This window comes from Lontra canadensis, unplaced genomic scaffold (assembly GCF_010015895.1).
Source record: "Lontra canadensis isolate GAN:19392208 unplaced genomic scaffold, GSC_riverotter_1.0 scaffold45, whole genome shotgun sequence".
Taxonomy (NCBI): domain Eukaryota; kingdom Metazoa; phylum Chordata; class Mammalia; order Carnivora; family Mustelidae; genus Lontra; species Lontra canadensis.
Window position 1 is genome coordinate 6999785 of NW_022631039.1, and position 10800 is coordinate 7010584.

The 10800-nt window shown below is 62.2% G+C and overlaps 1 protein-coding gene and 1 long non-coding RNA gene across 2 annotated transcripts; one reads left to right on the plus strand and one right to left on the minus strand.

The window, feature by feature from the left end:
* Positions 1-35: 35 nt before the first annotated feature.
* On the plus strand, positions 36-6068 carry ALKBH4 (alkB homolog 4, lysine demethylase). Its single transcript, XM_032872480.1, has 3 exons — positions 36-206; positions 2394-2591; positions 5119-6068. Exons 1-3 carry the CDS (start codon positions 84-86, stop codon positions 5704-5706), a joined length of 909 nt encoding a protein of 302 aa, XP_032728371.1. The 5' UTR covers positions 36-83; the 3' UTR covers positions 5707-6068.
* On the minus strand, positions 2027-10135 carry LOC116876381. Its single transcript, XR_004384383.1, has 3 exons — positions 10103-10135; positions 7709-7713; positions 2027-2039 (listed from the first exon to the last, which is right to left on the minus strand). It is a non-coding gene; the product is annotated as an uncharacterized LOC116876381 (long non-coding RNA).
* Positions 10136-10800: the final 665 nt, after the last annotated feature.

The following is a 10800-nucleotide window of genomic DNA, read 5'->3' on the forward strand; positions in this document are numbered from 1 at the left end:
GTACCTCCTGTCCCGCGGGCGGACTACAACTCCCAGCGGCCCCCGCGGCTCCGCGCCTGCGCCCTGGTCGCCAAGAAGCGACGATGGCGGCTGCGGCGGTGGCTGCCCCAGAAGTCCTCCGGGAATGCGGCTGCAAGGGCATCCGGACCTGTCTGATCTGCGAGAGGCAGCGCGGAGGTGACCCGCCCTGGCAACACCCCCCGCAGGTGAGGGCTGGGGAAGGGGCCGTGCCACAACTCCCTTCTTCATACGGGGAAACTGAGGCCCAGACTGGCTACGGAAACGGGCCCCGGATCAACCCCTGTCAAGGGCCCTCGCTGTGGGGGCGTTGCAGGATGAGATGAGCGCTTTGAGGGGTGGGCTTGGAGTGGGTGCCATCTGACCACAACTCCCCTTTGAGTCCTGGGGAGAGTGTGACAGCAAACCTCCACGTAGCGCCCCCCGCCCCGCGCCCCCTACCCTGCGTCCGGGACTGTGAGCTTCACGAAGTGGGGAGACGACCAGGAAAGAGAAAGAGGATGCCGAAAACCAGGCAGGGCAAAGTGCCGTAGACGCCGTTGAGCAGAAGTGGTCAAGGAGGAAATTAATTCCAATTAAGGAAAAAGGATCCAGAGCCTTTGTCGGGCGGGGGGCGGGGGCGGCAAGAGCGTTCCCGCTGGGGGACTGCTTGGGTACAGGCCTGGGGCAGGTCCCTGGGCTTGGAAGGAGCCTGACGCTTCAGGGGCTGGCCGCCCTGACCCAGAGGGCTCTGTGTGTGGTGGCTGGGTAGGCTGGACTTGTTCTGAGGGCCCCGGGGAGCCGCCCAGGGTTTTAAAGGAAGTTAGGGGTGAGTTTTGGAAAGGTCCCAGGATGTGGGGAGGCAGATGGGAAGGTATGGAGTCTGGGAAGCCAGTGCAGAAACTCCCACAGCATCCCCGGTAAAAGCTTGGAAGGTCCTGTGGAAAGTGATCTGGTGATGTCTCAGCAAACGAAAAGTAGAATTACCGTGTGATCCAGCAGTTCTGGGTAGAATTGAAAGAAGACCCTTGAAGAGAGACTGTACGCCCCCGTTCCTAGCACCGTGGTTCCCAGTAGCTACGACATGGAAGCAGTGAAAGTGTCCAGCAGTGGCCGAGCGGGTAAACAAACGTGGCCTGTGTCCCCTGGAATGTCATGTGCCTTGAAGGGCGTTTGACACCTGCTGTGACATGAATGGATTCTGAGGTCATTATGCTGAGTGAAAGGTTCCTCACGAGAGGATTAAATATTGCAGGATTCCGCTTCCATGAAGCCTGTAGAGGAATCACATTCATAGAGTCAGCAGGTAGCATGGTGGGTCCCTGGGGCTTGCAGAAAAGAGCGAAGCATTCTTTCGAGTCCAGAGTTTGAGAGAGGTGGGGATGGGTGCAGGACAACGCGACTGAATTTAATTTACCTGTACACTTAAAGATGGTGACGATGGCAGTTTTATGTCCTGTATATTTTGGCTACAAGGAAAGCCTGAGAAGTGCTGAGAGTCTGAACTGTGCCCGTGCCCGCGGGTGTGGGGGTAGCCCGACTTGCTGGCTGTGGGATGAGCAGAAGGTACAGGGTGATCCCCGATTTTAATGTGTTCCGTGTGAGGTGCCAGAAGACGGAGGACACGATGGTTCCCAGCTGGGGTGGGCAGGAGGGGCCATGAGATGTAAAGGGTTTGGGGTAAAGGAGAATTAACTGGACAGGGCGGACCTCAGACTGCCATGCAGCTGGGACAAAGTCATGGCCAGTCCAGCTGGGAGCTCCTGAGCAGACTGATAGATAGAGGAGTCCCGAGTCGGGTAGAAAGAGCCAGACCTGTGCTGAGTCATTGGCTGGGGGCTGCCTGGGACCAGGGTGGCCTTTGCCCCAAACTTGAGGTGGCAGGAGATTGTCCGCTGGGCACTCCTCAAGGATGGCTGGCAAGTTCTCTCTTTTGAAGGAAAGTTCAGGCAGTGCCTCTGCAGCCGCAGAGGGGGGCGGAGCCCAGAGTCACCCCCACCGCGGAGACGGCATCTCCCCTCTGGCTGCCCAGCATGCTCGCCCTCTGGAGAGCCCTGGGTTTTTCTCCTTTAGTCCCCCCCCCCCATGGCCAGGGAGGCCGGAGGACACCCCACAGCAACACTAGCACAGTGTGGACTCCCAGGCAGCTCCCCACTGTGCAGCCTCAGGCTCATTCCTTAACTTTGCTGGGCTGGGTCACCTCATTTTTAAAACAGAGAGCGGAGCGTAGTTACGTGGATGCTCTTCCCTGTAAGATGAGGAAAGTGAGAAAGGACGGGCAAAGGGCCCTTCCCAGGAGGCAGCCCCAGGCGGGGAGGGGTTCTGCCTCCCTCCGGACCCCAGCTGCTTTCCAAAGTGGCTTCAGGGGCTTCAGGTCCCTCCTCTTTCTTTTGCAGAAAACGCACCGTTTCATTTACTACTCTGACACTGGCTGGGCCGTGGGGGCCGAGGAGTCTGACTTTGAAGGCTGGGCCTTCCCCTTCCCCGGTGTGACGCTGATAGAGGATTTTGTGACCCGGGAGGAGGAAGCCGAGATGGTGCAGCTGATGGACCGGGAGCCTTGGAAGCTCTCCCAGTCTGGACGGAGGAAGCAGGTAGGCCTGGGGAGGCGGGGAGGACCGGGCTGGCTGGTCAGGGAGGAGTCATCCTGCTGGGCCGCTCCGGACTCCTTGCCCCACACCCCTTTGCTCATATCCCTCCCAGCGCCTCTCTCTGCAGCCAAGCACCCCAAGGCCGTTAGGGGGTGAGCTCCCCTGACCCTGGGGCTTGGGCAGCCAGGGGAGCGGTGTGTGGCATGTGTTGGAGGAAGGGGCACAGGCAGGCCTGGACTTCTCCGCTTCCCACCAGACGCACCGGATGCGGAGCGGCAGGGCCGTAGGGCAGACGGATGCTCCGCTCTCAGGGTTTTTAGAGGCCGCCGCTCACCTTCCCGCTCAAGTCCTTCCCCCATCAGTTTTGAGGTACTCGGACCCCCAAGTCCTGGCCGCTTCCTGGCAGTACTGTCCGCCTTCTCTCCCTCCCTCCCTTCTAGTGACTTCAGGCCTGTCCACTTCCCCTGGGGCTCCTGTGCCCTGTCGCCCCCCCACTGTCCTGCTCCTTCCGCTGAACTCCAGCCCCGGGCAAGTCCGGCTCCTCTGGCTGCTGGCCTCATGCCCCGCCGCCCTGCTCCGGCGGTCACATCAGTCTCTCCCGGGGAGACTGGACCTTCTGGACCTTTCCCCTCCACCCCCCACCCCGAGAAAGCCGCGCGGGCCGTGTCCTTCTCAACCCCCGAGCCAGGCTTCTCTCCAAGCCCCCCTCGAACTCCGAGGTGCTGTCCGACCCTGCTCCCCGCTGTCCTTGACGTCATTCTTACCTCAACTGGATCTTCTCCCCCAGACCACCTGTAAGCTCCTCCTCCCACTTGTGCAGCCAACTTCTCCGCAGTGTCGTCTGTCTTTACTGTGTCTCCTGCTCCCACTTCATGCCCTTGCCGCCTCCGCCCTGGGTCCTGGCCTCCGTGCCCCCACCCAGTGGCCAGTTGTCAGGCCCAGCCCTGGGGCCTCTCCGTTGCCCGAGCTCCCTGGCTGGTCTCCGTGAGTCACGACTCTGACACCGTGCGTGTGTTTGCGACTCCCACGTTCGTGTCTCCAGCCAGCTTCCTGTGTTCGTCAGACCCTCGCTGAGTCTTGGCCCATCCCGGTGCCCCTGCAGTGTCCCCAGTGTGGCAAATTCCCTCTTCCATCTGCTCAAGCCGGAAACTGTGCAGCTCTCCAGATTTCTCTCCCTCGCCCTGGTCATCCCTGTCCACTTGCTTCCTTCAAAACCTACCCGGAATCTGAGAACACAGCACTCTGCATCCCCACTGTCCCCACAGCCCCCACCCAGTTCTGCCGCTGGGACTCCTTCTGGAGCTTCCCGGGCCCCGGCCCCGCTCCTCAGATGGACCCACTGCTCCGCTACAAACCCACCAGGCCTCCCATCCCAACCTCCGCTCCCCCCGCTGCTCTGTGGGGTCCCTGTAAGCCGCCTCTGTGCTCCGGAGATGCTGCAGGTCACACCTCTCCGTGCGCTGCACCCCGAGCTCCTCCTCCGCCTGCCGCTGCTGGGGGCACCCAGCCGCGCTGACACACTGAAGCTGGAAGGAGAAAGACATTTGCACCGGAGACCGCCACTCGCCACGGGGTGGGGTGGCCCGAGGGGAGGAGTCGGTGGATAAATGCTCAATCCCTTGGGACACAGTCTGAGGGGTGTTCTGGAAGCCTCCTCCCTAACAATTGCTTTTTTTTAAGCTAGAACCCACAGACCATAAATTCGCTTTATAACGTGTACAGTTTGCTCTATTCAGAATGTGCAACCTTCTCCACTGCCTGCCTGTCACCCGCAAAGGACATCTGTACCCAGGAGCAGTCGCTCCCTGTTCCCCGTCCCCTGCCAACCATTAATCTTTCTGTCTGGCTTTGCCTGTGCCGGACAGCTCACGTAAATGGGATCATAGAACACGTGGTGCTCCGTGTCGGCTTCTCCCCCCGACGGTGCCGCATGACGTTTGTGGCCAGATGGCCCTCTTGTGCGGACCTGCCCCCACCCCTTCATCCATTTGTCTCATCACGGACACCGGCCTGTGCCCGCCCTTCGGCTGTTGGGCCCCGGTGTCGCCGTGAACACCCATCGGCAAGTGTCTGCATGGCCGTGTTTCCAGTCCCGGGCGTGTAGCCGGGAGCAGAACTTCTCTATCTCGGTTCTGAACCCCCGGGATCCCCAGCTCTGACCACGTGATGAGGCTGCCTGGGGCTGACCCTCCCTCCCTCGCGGCTCCTTCGTCTCGCATCCCGACTTTGGCCTCACGGCCCTGAACGCACTGCCTGCTCGCACGCAGGTCCTCTGTCTCCCTCCCTCTCTGCCTGCACGCGGGCTGAGACAGCCCCCTGCCCCGGCACATCATAGTGCCTTCCCTCCTTCCTTCCTTCCATAGCGTTGACCGCTGGGGCCGGCCACCTCCCGCTGGGAGCACATCCCGGTCCAGAGCCAGGCTTTTTGCTTCTGTTGGTCTCTGCAGTCAGATCCTTCAGCTCTGGCCCGTGATAGCCGTTCCCGTAAACTCAGACACGTCTCCACTCCCTCTCTGTCCTCACCCTTCAGGACTATGGCCCCAAAGTCAACTTCCGGAAACAGAAGCTCAAGACCGCCGGCTTCAGAGGCCTCCCCAGCTTCAGCCGGGACGTGGTGCGGAGGATGGGCCTGTACCCCATCCTGGAGGACTTCCAGCCCGTGGAGCAGTGTAACCTGGACTACTGCCCCGAGCGGGGCTCGGCCATCGACCCCCACCTGGATGACGCCTGGCTGTGGGGGGAGCGGCTGGTGAGCCTCAACCTCCTGTCCTCGACTGTGCTGTCCATGTCCCGGGAGGCGCCCGGCAGCCTGCTGCTCTGTCTGGCCCCTTCTGGCTTCCCGGAGGCCTTGGTGGAAGGGGTGATGGCCCCCAGCAGGTCCGTCCTGTGCCAGGAGGTGGAGGTGGCCGTCCCCTTACCCCGCCGCTCCCTGCTCGTGCTCACGGGCGCCGCGCGGCACCAGTGGAAGCACGCCATCCACCGCAGACACATCGAGGCCCGCCGCGTCTGCGCCACCTTCAGGGAGCTGTCGGCCGAGTTCCGTCCTGGCGGGCGGCAGCAAGAACTGGGGCAGGAACTCCTGCAGATCTCGCTCTCCTTTCAAGGGAGACCTATGTGAGCCACCTCCCTGGGGACAGGAGCTGGGGCCGGGCCTGGCCAGGGTGCCGGCTCCGGGCTTGACTGTCTGCCAGGATTTGAGGCCGGGAAGCCCGGCACGGGGGGCTTTCTCCCCAGCTTAGTAGCTTTTAAGAGAAGACTGCTCAGCATCCTGACACGACGACGGTGTGCGCCCTGCCTGGGAGCCGGATGGGATGGAACCGGGCCTTGGGTCAGTCCTGTCTGACCTATCCCATGGCCGCCTGTGTGGCTGGCTTGTCACAGTTGGAGGGCAGTGGGGTCATTTGAGCTTAAACACGTTGGTACCACCTAAAAACGTTTTCTCCTTTATCCCTCTCTCAATGAAGTTCCCTGATAACCCCATTCTCCGGTCCTTTCATTTGGGGAGCGAGTCGGAGAGCAGAATTGACAGACCTAAAGTTACTATTTCAGCCTTCAGAGCTGGTGACCGCCTCTGCGTCAGGCTCTGTCACACTTGACCCCCCAGAGGTGTTGGGGGCCATGAGGACAGAGAAATCTCTGGAGAGTCTGGTCCCACCTTCCTCCCCTGCCTCATGCTGTGAAAAAGTAGGGGGACACTGGTGCCATGCAGGTACTCACATGGATGGTGGCCTGCCCTCTTCTGCTGCTCCTAAGACCAGATACGCTCGCCAGCCATAGGCTCAGTGCCAGACTTTGGGACCAGGGCCCTATCAGAGCCCAGAAAGGTTCGTGGTCCGCGCTGGTCTTCAGTCATTCTAGAACCTTCTGTGAGCTGTTGGCAGTGGGAGGGCAGTCACTGGCCACCACGCACTGTGCAGTGGCATCGCTCTGGAGACCCAGGAAAGGCCGCTGGGTTTCTAGTGGCTGAACTGAGCCCAGCTGCAGAGTGGGTGGTGCCTGGGCTCAGCTGGCTTGGAGCAGGAGGGCGGAGGACGGCTCCTTCCCAGAGTTGTGACCCGCACAGACACTGCTCTGGGTCCCTCGCTGCGCTTCAGATGCAGGCCTGGCCAGTCCTGTTGCATGTGAACAGCTCGGTGGGCTTGCAGGCCTGGGGGTCTGCTCCACGGGGGCCTGGGGGAGGCGCCTCCGCCCTGACAGGCCAGGCCTTGGAGCACCCGTGTGTGGAGCCTGCACGATGCTCCTGTGTGGGAAACGCACCCCCAGGCCTGTGCGGCGGGGAGGCCCGTGAAGGCCGGGAGAGCCACTCAGCAAAGAAGCCTGTTGCCCCCAGAATCACCCAGTGCTGGCCAGACATTTGACAGTGGGCCCTTCCTGCAGTCCCGCAGAGCGCCCCTCAGCACACACCCCATGCCACGGTCCATACGGTCCCCGGAGCCACCTCAGGACATGCTGCATCGTGTCATGGTCAAGTTGGTGACTCTAGGTTGGGTTTGTCCTTGAAGCTACAACACGAAGACAGCAGGTTCAGCGTGCCCACTTCGGCATCCGCCGCTCACGCCGCCCACCGGGACGGGGCTGGGAAGGCCGGGCTGGGGTGGCTCAGCCGCAGGCTAAGGGGTGTAGTGGCTGCTTGGCCCTGTATTTGAGTGGCCGTCACTGCGTTCCCACGCTCTGCGTCCACACCAGACACGCTGTGCGGACGGTTCTGCCCCGGTGGTCTGGTGGCCTCAGGCTGCGAGGAGTGATGGGCCTTACGGGAACCTACAGACACAGAAGCGTCTAGTCTGAGGCTGGCTTCCTGCCCCATCGTCTTCCGCAGTCAGACGGAGCACACAGCTGACAGCCTGTCCTACTTTGAAAGATGTTAAGGAAACTCAGGGCCATTTATTGGAGCTGCGGCTGGTCCCGGCGGGCGGGCGGATGGGCGGGGAGCTCGGTCCGGGAAGCGTCCTCTGGGTTACTCCTGTTGAGACTCAAGTAGAACCTGTCTGTACTGTGTCCCCAGTAACTGTGGGGGTGCTGCAGTCATCAGGGGCTGGGAAGAGGGGTCCGCAGGTTCTAAATGGGCCCAGTGAGGAATCTCGGCTCATCCTGTGCCCTTTGCCCCAGGCTCCGAGGACCCTACCTCACCACCTTCTGGAGGCATGTGAGTCGAGACAGCCTTCTGTGGTTGGCTGCGCTCACCAGGGAGATGGTCGGTGCAGGGGGCTTGCTGGACCTGGGCTTCTGCGGAGCTCAGCCCTCCTTTAGACCCAGGAGCCTGGGCAGTCCTCCTCCTGGGTGGCAGCGGCGGGGGGGCCACCCCCTGGCTGGACTGGCAGAACCTGTCCGTGTTTGCACACCTGACTCCTAGGAGCCTCAGGGTTGAAGCGCCTGTAAGTTAAAAATAATAAAAGACAGACGTCCTTTCCTAGACGGGGGCCTCAGCGGGTAACAGTTACAAAACCGAAATGTCTGGGAGCTTCTCGAAAGCGTCACTAGGCTGCGGGAGAGAGTCCCTGTCCTGACGCCAGAGCCGCAGGTACCTGGGACAGAGAAGACGCCATCGAAGGACCAGAGCCCCAGTGGCTCCTGACCTGGAGGGTGTGGATGAGGACCGTCAAGCAGGCCCTGTTCAGATGGGCTCTGCTGGTGCTCAGCCACCCGCAGGGCTGTCCCTTGCTGTGTTTCCAGAAAAGCGGGAGCCCGCTGGGTAAGAGAAGGGAGGCAGCGGGCAGAGACGCCCAGTTCTCCCGGGGCCGCACCTGGAGGGACCCTCCCAGCATGTCTGGGCCTGAGCACCCCGCCTCCCCGTTCCAGAGGGGTCACTACCCTCGCCTGGGAAACCTGTTAAGAGGCGAGGCCGGTGACCAGCAATTCGGAAGAGGCAGGAGGGGCTTCAGGAGGAGGGGTCTGCCCTCTGGGAGGCACCAGACACTGCAGGGGGAGGGGGTAGTGGGGGAGCGCCAGGGGCTCCCGCCTGTCACCTCCGCCACGGCGCTCTGCCAAGAAGAGAGAGGATGCGTCACAGATGGACTTGTTTATTCAGCTCAATCCCGGGCAACTGCTGGAAAACCCACGCACAGGCCAGGGGTCATGTTCACCGGACGTGAGGCCCAGCGTCGTGCATAATAAATCAATCGGCGCGAGACAGGTAACCGCGACCGCTGAGCCCTGAAGCACTCAGACTGAACGCGGTTTGAGCCCCACCAGACTTTCCTAGAAGACGCTAGAATCCACTCTGCCCTCGCAGTTTCTAAAATAGAAACACTTGAGTTTAGAAACTTCTGGCCAGGTACTAAATGGAGACCATGCTCCACTTTGGGAAGGGCCTCAGCGCACCCGCGGGCGCTCGGCTCCGGAGCACCGGGAAGGCTCCGCTGGCGGAGGAAACTAGGCCAGGCCCTCGCTGGCTCCGGGGCACCTCACGCCCAGCGGCTGAGGCGCCTGGAAGGCTTCCCGACTGGGTTCAACCTCCAGAAACCGCCGTTCCAGCTCGTCGGTGTCCTCCGCCGTCCCCCGGCCCGCCTGCTGAGTTGCGTCTGCAGCTCCAAACGGCAGCTGACCCTCCATCTCTCCCAAAGCTCTGGGGCTACCCTGGGACTCCACACCGATCGCCAGTCCCCAGACCCACGGTCCTCTCTGTGCCGCAGAAACTCCGCCTCGGGGAGCTGGGAGAACTCTCCAGATGACGGAACCAGAGCGACGTTCTAATCAGCGTTAAGAACACAGGATGCGGCATCTTTGCTACCCATGTGGCATCGTCCTGGCTCACCCAGTGTCCCGCCCGAGGTGGCGAGGACAGGCATTAACCACCGGCCTCCCAGCTGGCTCTGGGGGTGCTTTCCAGTCTGGCAAGCCTGGCACGTCTGGCGCACCTGGGGCAGGGGCACCCGATGGCCCAGGGAAGTGAGGCCAGCACGGCCCCTCTCCGAAGGCTCAGGCTAGAGGATGGGGCTGCTGCCCACTCCCAGCTGCGGGGAGGGGCCGCCTGCGCCGTCCCTGCCAGGACACCGAGCAGCTGTCTTACAGCGACGCTGACACAGCAAATACACACGAAGCCAGACAAGCCTCTTCAACAAGGCTGTGGGACAGAACAGACGCGCACTAGACAGCAAGCAAGCGCGGGCAGAGGTCTGCAGAACAGCAGGGCCGCGCCCGTGGACGACGCCCGGCTCTCGTCTGGCTCCATGGAACCGCCTGAACCGACGTCCAGGCTCCATATACCCTCCCGACTTAGCACGACGACTCCCGGCACGGCTCCCAGACAGCCCCGTGGCATCTTGGTTATGTGTTAAGGTTTATGTCCTCAATGGTACGTCACGTTCCCTGCAGCCACAGCCAGGCCAGCCGGGATTTCTCGGCACGGGCCACCCAGACCCCACAGAGACGCCCTCAGAGCATGACGTCCCACGATGATGGGAAACAAGGCAGGCTCCCTGTCCGGGCTGCTGCTGGCTGAGGTGGTAAGCGTGGGTTTGGAAAGCAGCTCAGGGTGCACCCTGCTCACCTCTAAGCTGAGCCGTAGTATGTACGTGCGCGGCCGTGGAAATGGGTGAGCCGGGCCCCTACTGTGGCCAGATCAGGCCAACAGACCGTGTCTAGAGAGGAAGTCCTCCAGGCCACAGCCTCCCTCCTCCTGGGGTCACAGGCAGCGGGGAGCTAGGACGCATGCTCCGCTCTCTGGGCAAGGGCCTTTGGCAGCTGTAGCCTGGAGGGGCTGCTGACATGGGTTCAGAAGCTCGTTTGTAGATGGAGGCCTCTGGACTGTGAGCCCTTTCCCCAGCCTGGCGACTTTGCTGGGTTAATACGCCCAGGGCTCCAGGCTGGCTAGGCAGAGAGAACTTGAGCCCAGTGTGCCCCAGAGCACCCAGTTAAAGGTCTCTGTAGGTGGGCATCTCCCATGGGATGCCCAAAGACGCACCTCCCGGCCCGGCCAGGCCTCTGTCCTTGGAAGTCTTCCCTGGGGGTGACACCAGTCCGATGCCTGGCTGAGCGCCTACTGCGCCCGCTGAGCCGACCTGGGACCCCAGCTCCTGCCCTCCCCCGTCAGCCCGGCCACCTCATCCCCCCAGGACAGGGGAGGGAAGCACCAGGCCAGGCTGCGGGCCTGCACCCCATCTCCTTGCAGCAGGGTGGCACAGTGAGACCCACACCCCAGGTGGCACGGCGCGGTCCCTTCTCTGAAAGCCTCAGCGCTCCCCCGAGCCTGCCCGTGACGCAGGGAATCCCC

Coding starts and splice junctions, on each gene's coding strand:
- ALKBH4 (XM_032872480.1), top strand. CDS start 84: ATGGCGGCTGCGGCGGTGGCTGCCCCAGAAGTCCTCCGGGAATGCGGC. Junction 207..2,393: donor CCTGGCAACACCCCCCGCAG/GTGAGGGCTGGG, acceptor TTTCTTTTGCAG/AAAACGCACCGTTTCATTTA. Junction 2,592..5,118: donor AGTCTGGACGGAGGAAGCAG/GTAGGCCTGGGG, acceptor CTCACCCTTCAG/GACTATGGCCCCAAAGTCAA.